The sequence below is a fragment of the Pristis pectinata genome, chromosome 31, assembly GCF_009764475.1.
Source record: "Pristis pectinata isolate sPriPec2 chromosome 31, sPriPec2.1.pri, whole genome shotgun sequence".
Lineage (NCBI taxonomy): Eukaryota > Metazoa > Chordata > Chondrichthyes > Rhinopristiformes > Pristidae > Pristis > Pristis pectinata.
In genome coordinates this window covers 7,662,943-7,676,742 of record NC_067435.1, presented here as the reverse complement: position 1 = coordinate 7,676,742, position 13,800 = coordinate 7,662,943, and the positions used below count along the sequence as shown (strand labels likewise).

At 45.4% G+C, this 13,800-nt stretch overlaps 1 protein-coding gene across 4 annotated transcripts in view; it reads left to right on the top strand.

Annotated features, from left to right (window-relative positions):
• Positions 1 to 13,800, top strand: part of LOC127584828 (microtubule-associated serine/threonine-protein kinase 1-like) — a 178,621-nt gene that overhangs the window by 81,533 nt on the left and 83,288 nt on the right. For 3 of the 4 annotated variants that reach the window (XR_007958439.1, XM_052041790.1, XM_052041788.1), the window contains 5 exons: positions 2,841 to 2,916; positions 6,972 to 6,992; positions 8,505 to 8,583; positions 9,657 to 9,817; positions 12,753 to 12,828. Coding sequence is in view for 3 of the 4 variants with exons in the window: in XM_052041790.1 (XP_051897750.1) it covers positions 2,841 to 2,916; positions 6,972 to 6,992; positions 8,505 to 8,583; positions 9,657 to 9,817; positions 12,753 to 12,828 (413 nt within the window). In the remaining variant the exon portion in view is untranslated. The remainder of the gene's footprint in view (positions 1 to 2,840; positions 2,917 to 6,971; positions 6,993 to 8,504; positions 8,584 to 9,656; positions 9,818 to 12,752; positions 12,829 to 13,800) is intronic. The other variant, XM_052041791.1, reaches the window with a different exon arrangement.

The window sequence follows — 13,800 nt, the reverse complement described above, 5'->3', positions numbered from 1 at the left end:
CAAATGGGACTAGCTTAGATGGGAATCTCGGTCGGCATGGACCAGTTGGGCCGAAGGGCCAGTTTCCGTGCTGTGTGACTCTATGACTTGAGGCGTTGTCAAGTTTCAACCTACGGTCACAAAATGCCCTCTGTGGCTCACTGGCCATCAAAAATTAATCACCTGGATGTCACGGAAACAGAGTGGTTAAGTTACTAAACTAACATCCAGAGCCAACTACCATGGTAACTAACAATTTTAAATTCAGTTAATGAAATATAAGTACAAGAAATAAGCTATTGTCAGTAATGGTGACTGTGAAAGTATAGGCAGTCCCTGGGTTACGAATGCCCAAATTATGGACACATCTGAATGAGCTCCCATAATGTTATTAGATTCGAAAGTCCGACATACATGCATACATTAGTTCCTATGAACAGTAGAACTAGTTTCTCTCCACTTAGAGCCATAAAGTAATACAGCAAGGAAACAGGCCCTTTGGCCCAACTTTTTCATGCTGACAAAGATGCCCACCTAAGCTAGCCCTATTTGGCCCATATCCCTCTAACCCTTTCCTGTCCGTGTATCTGCCCAAGAACCTTTTAAATGTTGTTAATGCACCTACCTCATCCACTTCCTCTGGCAACTTGTTCCATACCCTCACCATCCTCTGCTGAAGAAGTTATCCCTCAGGTCCCTTTTAGTAATTGTTCTTTCTTATCTGTATTATGTGCGATTCATTACAGTACAGCAGCTGTGTGGTTACCATATCAAGTGATTTTTGTGTATTTTCTGACTTAGAGACAAAATTACTGACTTATGGATGTATGTAAGACTGGAACCTGTTCGTTACCCAGGGAACGGCCTGAATTAGATTGTCATAAAAACACATTTGTTTCATTAATGTCCTTCAGGAAAGAAAACATGCCACCCTCACCTGGTCTGGCCAATACATCACTCCTGATCCACCAGCGTAGTTAATTCAACTGCCAGTTTGGGGATCAAACAGTGATGGGCATGAAGTGCCAGCTTTGCCCACAATGTCCACTTCCCACAGAGACACAAAGCACCCAGCAGCAAACACATCATGTCAAAAAAAGAAATTGTACATCAGATGGAGTGGGAACTGAACCTGTGACTGTCTTGCTTGCCGTGTAGAGCTCCACCACAGCTTTGTAGATACGGCATTCAAAGATCTGAAGCCCACACTGCTGTAAATAAAAGAAATTAATTATCGTCCGCATTTAGAAAATGCGAAAAAAATTCTAATCCCTGTTTCAAATCTTCTGAACCAGTGTGGCAGCTGGTTGCTGGAGGGTGATTCATCTCTGCTAATACAATTCTCACTGTAGGCATTGTAATGAGGAGAAAGTGCTTGGAATGGGATGTGTGTAGTCTGCCGATTGAACCCATCCTCTGCTGATGCCTCTGTGATTTTCACACTTGTGCCACTAATCTGGCTCCTGTACCAGCGCATCATACTTGATGTGAATTCTGGGCTTCCATCATTCCCCTCCCTGACCCTGATTTACAAGGTATATCAGGTTAATTTACCAGACAGACCATACTGTCTACAATGGTACAATACACAAAAAGTGCTGGAGCAACTCAGCAGGTCAGGCAGCATCCATGGAGGGAAGTAAACAGTCGACATTTCGGGCCGAGACCCTTCATCAGGACTGGAAAGGAAGAGGGCAGAAGCCAGAATAAGAAGGTGGGAGGAGGGGGAGGAGCACACTCAGGCAGGGGACAGGTGAGTTCAGGTGATAGGTGAGTCCAGGTGAGAAGGGGATGGGGGAGGAGGAGAAGATGCAGTAAGCTGAGAGGTGACAGGCAGAAGAGTCCGAGGGTTGAAGGAGGATGAATCCGGTAGGAGAGGTCAGTGGACCATGGATTAAAGATGGGGGAGGGGACGAGAGGAGATGGGCAGGTCATCATGGCAGGGGAAGGGGAGCCATGGGAATAAGGGAAGACATAGGAGTGGGGGCGGGGTGGAAGAAGAAGGGGTGGGGTTACTGGAAGTTAGAGAAATCGACATTAAGGCCAGCAGGTTGGAGACTCCCAAGGCGGAATATGTCTACAATGGTGATACATTCTGTTCAATGTGCCTCCACTTCGTCTCTCTTAAACACAGTGATTCTATCTGAAGTCCTGCAACAAAGCAGTGTGCCTCCAGCAACCCCCGACTCAGTGAGAGCCCCACAAATCTTCCAATGTTGTATAGACTGATTTGGGCAGATCTTAAAAATGGGCCTCATGACTGTACCACTGGTGGCCATTCTCTCCTGCACCCTGTTTCAGAATCAGATTTATTATCACTGACTTATATGACGTGAAATTTGTTGTTTTGCAGCAGCAGTACAGTGCAGGGATGTAAACATTACTATAAATTACAAAAATAAATAAATAGTGCAAAAAGAAAGAAGAATGAGGTAGTGTTCATAGACCGTTCAGAAATCTGATGGCGGAGGGGAAGAAGCTGTCCCTAAATCGTTGAGTGTGGATCTTCGGGTTCCTGTACCTCCTCCTCGATGGTAGAAATGAGAAGAGGGCATGTCCCGGGTGGTGAGGGTCCTTAGTGATGGATTAGATTTCATTGTGAAATCTGCTGACAACATGCCTGTTTGATCTCCAAGTAACAGGTTCAAGGTGTTTTATAACCTGGCAATGGAGTTATGAAGGATTTGTAAAGTAGAAAACTGAAAATCCAAAATGAATATAAAAAATGCTGGAAATATGCAGCGGGTCAGGCAGCATCTGTAGAGAGAGAAACAAGCATTAACTCTGTTTCTCTGTCCACTGATGTTAAGCTTGTTTGATGTTCCATCTGAACTTGTCCTGTGCTTTGTTCCCCTGTTCAGGCAGCAGTCCCTTGGACAGTCCTCGGAACTTCTCTCCCAACGCCCCAGCTCACTTCTCATTTGTGACCTCTCGAAGGTAAGGCCGCTTTTGACTACAAGAGGGAACAGTTGTATCTCTTGGGTTTGGTCCAGAGGACAACAGTAAACGTGGAAATGTAAGAGATGCTGTGACCTGGAGCAAAAAGCAAACTGCTGGAGGAGCTCTGAAGGTTAGGCAGCATCTGTGGCAGCAGAAGGATGGTTGATATTTCAGGTCTGATACAGGGTCTTGACACAAAACTTCAACCATTCCTCTACCTCCGTAGATGCTGCCTGACCAGTAAGAGACGTACATTTGTAAAGTGTGCTTAGCATAGTAAAATGCCCCAAGACACCTCATGGGATAATTACCAAACAAAATTTGACACCAAATGAAAACAGAAATTACTGGAAACACTCAGCATATCAGGCAGCATCTGTGGAGAGAGAAACAGAGGTAACGTTTCAGGTCAAAGAAACCTCATCGGGACTGAAATAAATTTTGATGTCCAGAATTTGAGACCAAGCCATGTGAGATGACATTGGTTGCAGGTGTAGGCTTTTAGACACTTCTTAAAGGAAAAGCGAGGTAAAGGGACATAAAGGAGGGAATTTCAGAGCTGTTGGTTTGGCAGCTGAAGACTCCACTGCCGACTTGCAACACTTCCATTCGGAGATGAGCAAGAGGCCAGAGTTGCAGATATCTTGGAGGGTAGAGGGACTAGAGGAAGTTACAGTGAAAGCCCAAGGATGAGAATTTTAAAAATCACCTTCAAACCTCAGCCTGAAACATTAACCCTGTTTCTGTCTCCACCGATGCTGCCTGATCTGCTGAGTGTTTCCAGCATTTTCTGTCTTCATTTCAGATTTTTAGCATCTGCTGTTTTCAGATTTAGCATTTGCTTTTAACTGAGCCTATTCTTTCCAATCAAAACTTGGGGTTGGAGTTGGAGGGGTTGGATGGGGGAGGTCATGGGGAAGGGACCAAGCTCTGCTTTTGATTGCTTTTGCTGAGCTTAGCCAGAGTGTAAGTTGCCCACAGATCTATGGTGACTACATTGCATTAGACTTTTCGAGAGGTTAGTAATATCCTTCCGCAAAGATTAGGGGTATCACGGTGGCTCTGCTAATAAAGTTGTTACCTCATGACTCCAGTGACCCGAGTACAATTAGGTTCAATCCCGGGTTCATTCCTGACTTCCGGTACTGCCTGTGTGGAGTTGGCAAAGTCTCTGGGTGTGGGTTTCCTCCCGCGTCCCAAAGACATGCGGGTTGTAGATTGATGTAAGTTGCCCCTCGTGTGAAGCTGAGTGATAGAATGTGGGGACTTGATGGGAATGTGGGGAGAATAAGAGAAAATGGGATTAGTTTAGGATGAATGTTAATGGCAGGCATGGTAGTGTAGTGGTTAGCGTAACACTTTACAGCATCAGCGACCTGGGTTCAATTCCGGCTGCTGTCTGTAAGGAGTTTGTACGTTCTCCCCATGTCTGCGTGGGTTTCCTCTGGGTGCTCCGGTTTCCTCCCACATTCCAAAGACGTATGGGTTAGGAAGTTGTGGGCGTGCTATGTTGGCGCCGGAAACATGGTGAGACTTGCGGGCTGCCCCCAGAACACTTTATGCAAAAGATGTATTCAACTGTGTGTTTCGATGTACGTGACTAATAAAGATATCTTAGTGGTCAGTGAGGCAAAGGGCCTTTTTCTGTACTGTATGGCTCAATGACTGATTCATATTCATAAAGAGTCATAGAGAGTTACAGCACGGAAACGTGCCTTTTGGCCACTGTGTCCATGCTAATTATCAACCACCCAATTACACTAATCCTACATTAATCCCACTTTTTATTCCCATCAACTACCCTGAGATTCAGCCACCTACCTACACTCTAGGGGCATTTTTCAGTAACCTACTAACCTGCCTGTTTTTCGGATGTGGGAGGAAGCCAGTGCACTGAGAATAAACCCTCATGATCACTGGGAGAGCATGCAAACTCCACACAGATAGTACCCAAGGTCAGGATGATACCCAGGTCTCTGGTGCTGTGGGGCAGCAGCATTGCTAGCTATAGTGCCACTTCAAGGCAATAATGAATAAATGGACACTTGAATTATCTTAGTATCAGTTTGGGAAATGTGTATGTTGTGCAAAGGGTTTGCTATAAAACAGCTAATTAAACTTTAAAAATTCACAACAGTTAACAGATTGATCATTATGAGCGGAGAGGTGTATATATCGGTACTTGTGAACAGGTTGTACCGTGCTTGTAGGGGGAGAGTAAGTGTGAATGTCTGCATGTGTGAATGTGAGGGTGGTGTGGTTGAGTGCAGCAGAGGTGAGACTGAACTGCAGTGTTTAATCATTCAGCTAAATTTGGTGTTTAACACTTCAGTGATTGTCAAGAAAGAAAGAACGAAGCTTGCATTTCTGCACTGGAGACTGCAGATGCTGGAATCTGGAACAACAAACAATCTGCTGGAGGAACTCAGCGGGTCGAGCAGCATCTGTGGGAGGAAAGGAATTGTTGACGTTTCGGGCCGAAACCCTGCAATTTATAATTCAAGTGACTCTGGTCCTGATGCAGGGTTTTCACCCCAAATGTCAACAACTCCTTTCCTCCCACAGATGCTGTTCAACCCACTGAGTTCTTCCAGCAGATTGTTTCTTGCATTTCTACCCTGCCTCTCCCAACCTCGTACATTATATCAGTGAGGTACTTTTGAAGTGTAATCTTTGCTTTAATGTAATATGGCAACCAACTTGTGTATAGCAAGGTCCCACAATTACCAATAACCCTGTAAACAATGTTGACTTCATTATTAAGAAATAAATGGTGGCTGGGACATTGTTTTTTGCTGTTTCTGGGAGCTTGCTGTATAACGTACCTTTCAACAGTGGCTGTTCTTGAAGCAGTACTCCACTGGTTGTAGCACCACTGAGGAGGTTCTGTGATATAAATACATATGCAAGCTTTTCTTTGGGGACACAAGAGACCACAGGTGCTGTAATGTGGACCAGAAGCCGAAATGGCGGAGGAACTCAGCATCTGGGGAGGCAGAGGGATGGTCAACGTTGCAGGTCGAGGCCCCCTGGAATCTTTTGGATCTATCTGAAAGAGGAAGTCAGATTAACATCTCTGACGCACAGTGCTTCTAGCTGTGCAGCACTCCCTCAGTACTGCCTGCGGTGCCAGCTGAGATTTTGTGCCCGAGTCTGCACAGAGTCTTCTTTTGCAGAATTGTGCCAGCTTATTTTAATTTAAATTTGTCTTAAAGGGAGCTGTTCCTGGCTAACTGCTTTCCAACTCCACCTGCAATGGCACGAGCATCCCCTCTCCCTCCACGCCCCCGCTCCCTACCAACTTCTCCACAGCCCTTTCTGCTGCCACACTTGTACCTATGTGAGGAAGCTGGTTATCACACAGACAACATCCTCCCCCCTCCTTAACTCAACTGGTAATTCAGCAGGTGGCAGGCACAGTAGTGTAGCGGTTAGCATAACGCTTTACAGAGCCAGGAACCCGGGTTCAATTCCGGCCACTGTCTATAAGGAGTTTGTACGTTCTCCCTGTGTCTGCATGGGTTTCCTCCAGGTGCTCTGGTTTCCTCCCGCATTCCAAAGACGTACGGGTTAGGAAGTTGTGGGCATGCTATGTTGGCTCCAGAAGCGTGGCGACACTTGCGGGCTGCCCCCAGAACACTCTACGCAAAAGATTCATTTCACTGTGCGTTTCGATGTACATGTGACTAATAAAGATATCTTAAAATGTGGGAGTGAACTATTCATTGCAGGAGTATCATATTCAAATCTCATTTGGCATCTGCACCTCTGCATTATCAGGTCTGGATAGTAGTGAAGCAATAAACACTGTCTGATTCCTCCAACCCCCCTCCTACATACATGTCCCATTCCAAGAACACTAAGGTAGGGCCTCCACCTGGTTGAGTCCATAATATTATAGCTTTGTTATAATTTGTGTTCTGATGTTCCATGACATCTCTGCATTAAACCAATCGGGAGTCAACTGTGATGTAGAACCTAGCCAGTGTTATGTTGGGAGTCATTGACATTTCTCAACCAGTTGTTGCTGTAACCTGTTTTTTTCCTTACAGCCATGGTCATCGCAGTGACAGGTAACTGCTCTGTGTCGGGTGTATTAGGTCTGATGCTATGCTCAGGTTTGTCTTTTGGTTCAAGGTGGTTGTCATCTTGGAACACGTGGTGGTGTCATGTGACCAAGCCTCCCTTAAGTTCTTTTCTCTTCTATATGTGTGTGTGAGTGTGTGCGTGTGATGCATGTTAATTTTCAATGTGCTTCTGAGATTACCAAACTGCAACTAAACCAGTGCAAATCTACAGCCTAGCACCAATAAGTAAAGAATTGCATTAATTTTCAGGATTGTCACTTTGCAACAACTTGGGGATTTCTGAAGTAAGATAATTGGTGGAATGTAGGAAGCACAGCAGCTAATTTCTGCACAACCCCCCCTAAATTTCATTGAGATAATCAGCTGATCATTTCTCGTAATGAGTGATTCAGTGTATTGGAAATGGCGGTAAAAGTTGGAATCAATCTGTAGGTCAGGTGACATCTGTGGAAAGAGAATCAGGACTGGAAAAGAGAAGTCAGAAGGTTGGGAAGTGGGAATTGGAATCACAGCTCCACCGGAACCCATGAAATGTTTTTAGAGTGATTGGTTGTGTTGCTGATTTGGTTTTTTCCCCAACGTTGAGCGATATTTGCACACGGGTAAGGACTCCTCCATCCTCGCTGCGTGCACTGGTTTTTCAAAGGCCTTTGTGAAGAGCCTTTCATTGCAAGTGAAGTCACAAAACAAATGACCCATCAGTAAACAGACTGAAGATAAAACACACACAGTGACCAGAGGAATCCTTACCCCATGAAACTGGCTGTGTGTTTATTAAGGTTATGTCTTTCAAGTGCTTTCTGACATGGGATATAAATCAAATCATGGATTTCATTTTCTCCTTCCTTAACAATTGTGACTCTGAGAGTTACTTATGAAATTAGAATAAATTATTACAATTTAGTGCATTAGTATGTTGACATTTTTCAATTTGAAGCTCATTGCATGCAAGGGCTAATGGTCTATAACACAGATTTATAGAAATGTACAATACAGAAGGCCCATCCTGTTGATGCAAGACAAAAATGGACTTTAGGTTAATCAACTTCTATGCTGTTGGTCCATAGACTTGTAGGTTATGGTTTTCTAAGAAGCTATTCGTTATTTAAGATGTGGTGAATACACTTTGTCTCATCACGATAATTTTGCAAACCTGCAAACTCCCTTTCTGCCTCTACTTTCCCAACGGCTTCAAAGAAACAAATTGTGTTTGAAGAGTTACAAATCAGTAATGCTTTTCCCTGCCCCAACGTCAATTCTGGTTTGAGAAGAGAAATCTGGAGGATCTCAAACTGATTCAAAATGAAAGTTAACAGCATTTCGAGGGACCAACATCCTCTGCTCCTAAATTTATTGGTTCCTGAAAATTTGGCCTGAGAGGTGATTGGATGACCATCAATATAGTTTAGCAGCTAAAGGGGTTAAAGAGAACTATTACTTTCAGATTGAAATGGATGTGCACGCTGTTGTCTGAAGTGCTTCCTTTTGTGTTCGCAGGGCAGACGGGCGCCGATGGTCCCTTGCCTCCCTGCCATCCTCGGGATATGGTACCAATACTCCCAGCTCCACAGTGTCTGTAAGTGCTACCTCTTTCATTTTAACCACTGAACTTTCAAAAGAGAACCAAAGCTGTTTGCTCTCTAGGGAGTAACCCTCATAACGCAAGGCTCTGATTCCTAATCTCATCAACAACAACCCACATTTACGTATTGTATTAACTTGTGCAGGAGCGCCATCAAATAAAGGATGTGAATACACCAGAGAGGGTGTAATGACCACTTCTGGGGCGGGTGGGACCTGTACAGACAGGACAGATTGCACCTGAACTGGAATGGGACCAATTTCCTTGCAGGGAAGTTTGCTCGTGCAGTTTGGGGGTTTTAAACTAATTTAGCATGGGGACGAGCCACATCGTAGTAGTCCACCAGGTGTGGAGATGGAGTCCAGTACAAAAGACAGGTTTACAAAGTTATGAGGGGGGAATAAATAAAGTAGATGGTAAGAATCTATTTCCCCTGGTGCGGTGTATTTAACAAGAAGTCACGGGGATGAGTTAGGAGGTTTAGTTGGGAAAAAGGAGAAGATGGCTGGCGATATTGACTATGAATGCTTGTAGAGCTTTCAAGCTCGGACTGGTTAGGCCAAAATTAGACTACGTGTTCTAGTCACAACACTTAGGAAGGAGGTGGATGTGGTGGGGAGGTGACACACCAGAATGTATCTATGGATGAAAGATTTTGGTGACAAGGTTAGGGTTGAGAAGCCAGGGATTGTTCTCCATGGAGAAGAGAAGAGATTTGAGAGACCTGCAAGGTTATGATGGGGTTAGATAAGGTCGACAAAGGAAAGTTGTTCCCATTGTCCAATGGCACAAGGAATGGGGAACACAAGTTTTAGGCCAGGAGGATTTGAGGAAGAACTTTGAAGGGCTGAATAGTCCCCTCCTACACTCCTCCACCGGCCTGGTTGGGGAGGAGGAGGCAGAGGACCATGAATGCAAGAGCTCCAAGGGAGAAGGCAGTCAGTGATGGTGCTGGAGGCCACATTGGAGGGGGAGGGGAGGGGAGATGCATTCATGCTGACTTCTGGGCTCTGGGCCTTGGTTTACCTCCTCTCATTCGGACCTCGTTTCACTTTGAAACCCCGCAGTCTTCGTGCTCGTCGCAGGAGAAGCTTCACCAGTTGCCCTTCCAGCCCACGGTGGATGAGCTGCACTTCCTGTCCAAGCATTTTGGGAGCACAGAGAGCATCACCGATGATGACGGAGGGCGCCGCTCACCGGCCATCCGCCCACGCTCCCGGAGCCTCAGGTCAGCACCCCCGCTGGTGGTTGTGTCGTTTCGATGATCTTATGATGATGTCATTCTGGTAGAGAGCTGGCATGGACGCAAAGGGCCAAATGGCCACCTACTGTGCTGTTACCATTTTGTAAATTTATCAAAGAGATGCAATTGAGTCAAATACTTTTAACCTGACTTGAGTGAGGATGAGAATTGGGCCTGATGTACAAAGAGAAATCTTGTACTTCTATAGCACCTTGAGCCATTCCAAAGCACCTTACAACCAATCAACTACCTTTATTGTGTAGTCACTCATCATGTGAGAAAAGCAGCAGCCAGTTTACGCACAGCAAGCTCCCACAAACAGCAATACTGACCAGCTAATTTGCCTCTAGTTAGTGGTTGATGGATAAATACAGGCCAATGCAATACAGTGTGTCCTGCCTTTCGAAATGTTGGCTGTGGGACCTTTTGTACCCACCCGAGAGGGCAGATGGGACATCAGCTTAGGGTCCCATCCGATAGGTGGCGTCGCTGAGAGGGCAGTACTGGGGCTGCAGTCTGTGGGGTGGGTGACTCGTTGTCAGCTGTGCTTCCTGGGAGATGTACCCTACTTGGCAAAGTATCCACTTGCCAGGGCTGCCTCAGGACCACACAAGCTCAGGTGAGGTTCCCCACTTTGTGACAGGATTGTTCAGACTGTGAATAAGCAGCTGCACCCTCAGTGTTGCTGCTTGCTTGCTGATTGACAGATTGCTTGATCGATCCTCATTCTGGGACAGAGATGTTTCTATAACCAGAAAGCATGTCAATAATGAGTTTGTAGACTCCACAGTCAGGAAGCTCTGAGATACAAGATTAAGATGCAGAAAGAGTGGCTCTAGACCTACTTGTCCACAGAGCGGGCCCTGATTCTGTAAAGGTACCAGGGATTGGGATAAAAAGGGAGGAAATTGTTCTTTGTTTCATCTGGTAAATTCACAATGACATATTCACGTTGAAAGTTGCATTGAAATCAATGCAAACAAATTTCAGAAGCAATGTTTGTACATTTTTATATTAAGCATTTAGTGTGTTCAACAGAGGACAAGTTCTTATCCAGCAGTTTCATTTTTATAGCATCCATCTCAACCTCAAGTCATCCTAAGGCATTTGGAATATTGTGTTCTGTTTTGCTCACCCTGCTATAGGAAAGATGCCATTAAGCTGGAAAGAGTGCAGAAGAGATTTATGAGGTTGTTGCTGGGACTTGAAGGACTGAATATATATTAAACAATATTAGTACATTGAATAACATACATGTATGTGGACATGCTAAATACTGTTATATTATTACTCATGTGTAGGTTGGGACTTTTTTCAATGGAGCACGGGAGAATCAGGGGTCATCTTATAGAGCTGTATAAAATTATGAGAGGCATAGATAGGGTGAATGAACACAGTCTGTTTCCCAGGGTAGGGAAATCAAGAACTAGAGGGCACAGGTTTAAGGTGAGAGAGAGGAGAGATTTACTGGGAAACTGAGGGACAACTTTTTCTACCCAGAGGGTGGTCAGTATATAGAATGAGCTGCCAGAGGAAGTGGTTGAGGCAGGTACATCAACAACATTTAAAAGATATTTGGACTGGTACATGGATAAGAAAGGTTTAGAGGGACTTGCGGGCAAATGGGACTTGCTTTGATGAGAATCTTGGTCGGTATGGGCCACTTGGGCCAAAGGACCTGTTTCCATGCTGTGTGACTCTATGACTTCACACCCAATGAGGTAATTTTTGAAGTGTTGTCATGCAATAGCTGATTTGTGCACAACCGGCAATATGATTATAATCGGGTGATCTGTTTTCCAGTTATGTTATTTATAGGATAATTATAGGCTAGATCTCCTCTCCTCCTACTTAAAATAGGGCCTTGGGATCCTTTAATCGCGCCTGAGAGCGCAGGTAGAGCCTTCTACTTCACATCTCATCCAAAAGAGGACATTTCTGGCAGAACAGTTCCCCTCCACACTGCACTGAAAGGCTGAGGCGACGGCGTGCTCAAGTCGCTGGACTAGCACTTGATCCTTTAACCTTCACGGATGAGCCATCACCCATTGTGGCAGTTCACGGGAGTTTGGTACAGAAGCCAAGAGCGCATTAGCTCCGTCTGCCCATCACCCACACACTCCCCCCACCGGTTGCCCTCCCCACATCCCTCCCCTTTATTCCATGCTCCACCTTCCTCTCCAATCAGATTCCTTCATCTTCCACCTATCACCTGCCAGCTTCTGATATCATTCCTGCCCTCATCTGCCTATCTGCCTATCACCCTTTCACCTGGATCCACCTATCACCTGCCAGCTCTTGCTCCACCCCTTCCCCCCCCCCCCCCCCCCGGCTATCTCCCCCTTTCTTCCAGTCCAGATGAAGGGTCTCGACCCGAAATGTCGACTCTCCATTTACCTCCACAGATGCTGCCTGACCTGCTGAGTTCCTCCCGCGCCTCTTGTGGTGCATTAGATCCTTCAGGATAAGGCTGCCATGGTAATGATGACCTAGTGCTCCTGCGATAGGGACTGAATTTGCCTCAATAGACTAAGATACTTGAGAATAGGAGGGAACGAGGACAAAGGTCAAGGTGCTGAATGACCAATAGATTGTATCCATTTAAGGATGCTTATTTTTAAAATCATTCCCCTTGTGATATTCTAGTTTTTGTCTCCATCAGCGTTTGTCAGATTGATCCATGTCCTGGTAACTCCTTATGTAACATTTGTTGTGCCTCCAGCCCCATCCCTTCTTCTAGTCGCGGTAGCCAGCGAATTGTGAACCAGTGCGAACAGTATTTCATTCAGCTCCACACTTCGAGGAAGTGAGAGGCATCACATTCCAGGAAGGTGAAAGCAGCTGATCTGAAATCAGAATGGGGCGGTGTTCTCATTGGGCTTCTTGACCTAAATAACTCATGGCTTCTGATCTGTTGCAGCCCCGGACGCTCTCCTTCCTGCTACGACAATGAAATAGTGATGATGAACCATGTCTACAAGGAAAGATTCCCGAAGGTAGGGAGCAAGAGTGAGTTGTTCTTGGGTCCATTTAGTCCAAACTGTGACTGACACGTTTGCTTCAAATGTTGTGCCAGTAACAAGCTGGCCCTGAGAGTGAGGGACTGACATGCAAAGTGAGTAAGCTGTCTGACTTTGATCTGAAGCTTGAAGCAGTTTGTTGCTGTGTGTTACACACTGACTGCTGTCTCATTTAGCATTCTCTTTTTTTACGCTCACAATCAGTATTCCAGTGGTGTGAGCGTCATCAAAGGTCTGGAGCACAGTCAGCCTAAGGAGGATGAGAAGTGACTTGATAGAGGTGTACAAGATGATAACAGGCATAGATCGAGTGGACAGTCAAGAGACTTTTTCCCAGGGCAACAATGGCTAACACGAGTGGACATAATTTTAAGGTGATTGGAGGAAGATATAAGGGGGATGTCAGGCGTAAGTGTTTTTACACAGAGTAGTGGGTGCGTGGAACGCACTGCCTGTAGAGGTTGTGGGGGCAGATACATTAGGGACATTTAAGAGACTCTTAGGCAGATGAATGATTGAGAAATGGAGGACTATGTGGGAGGGAAGGGTTAGATAGATCTTAGAGCAGGATAAAATGTCGGCACAACATCGTGGGCCGAAGGGCCTGTACTGTGCTCTTATGTTCTATGTACCCATTCCCCACCAACCAACCATCGTGCACCCGTTTACACTAATCCTACTTAATTCACACCATATTCCCATCAACTCTTCCCTGATCCTACTACTCACCTACACACTAGGGGCAACTTACAAGAGGCCGATTAAATAACCTGCCATCCCCCCACATTTTGGGGATGTAGAAGGAAGCCAAGCACCCAGGGGAAACCCACACGGTCACAGATAGAACATGCAGACTCCACACAAATAGCAAAAATTGTTACTGGTATTGGTTTATTATTGTCACATGTACCGAGATATGGTGGAAAACTTTTGTTTGCATGCCATCCA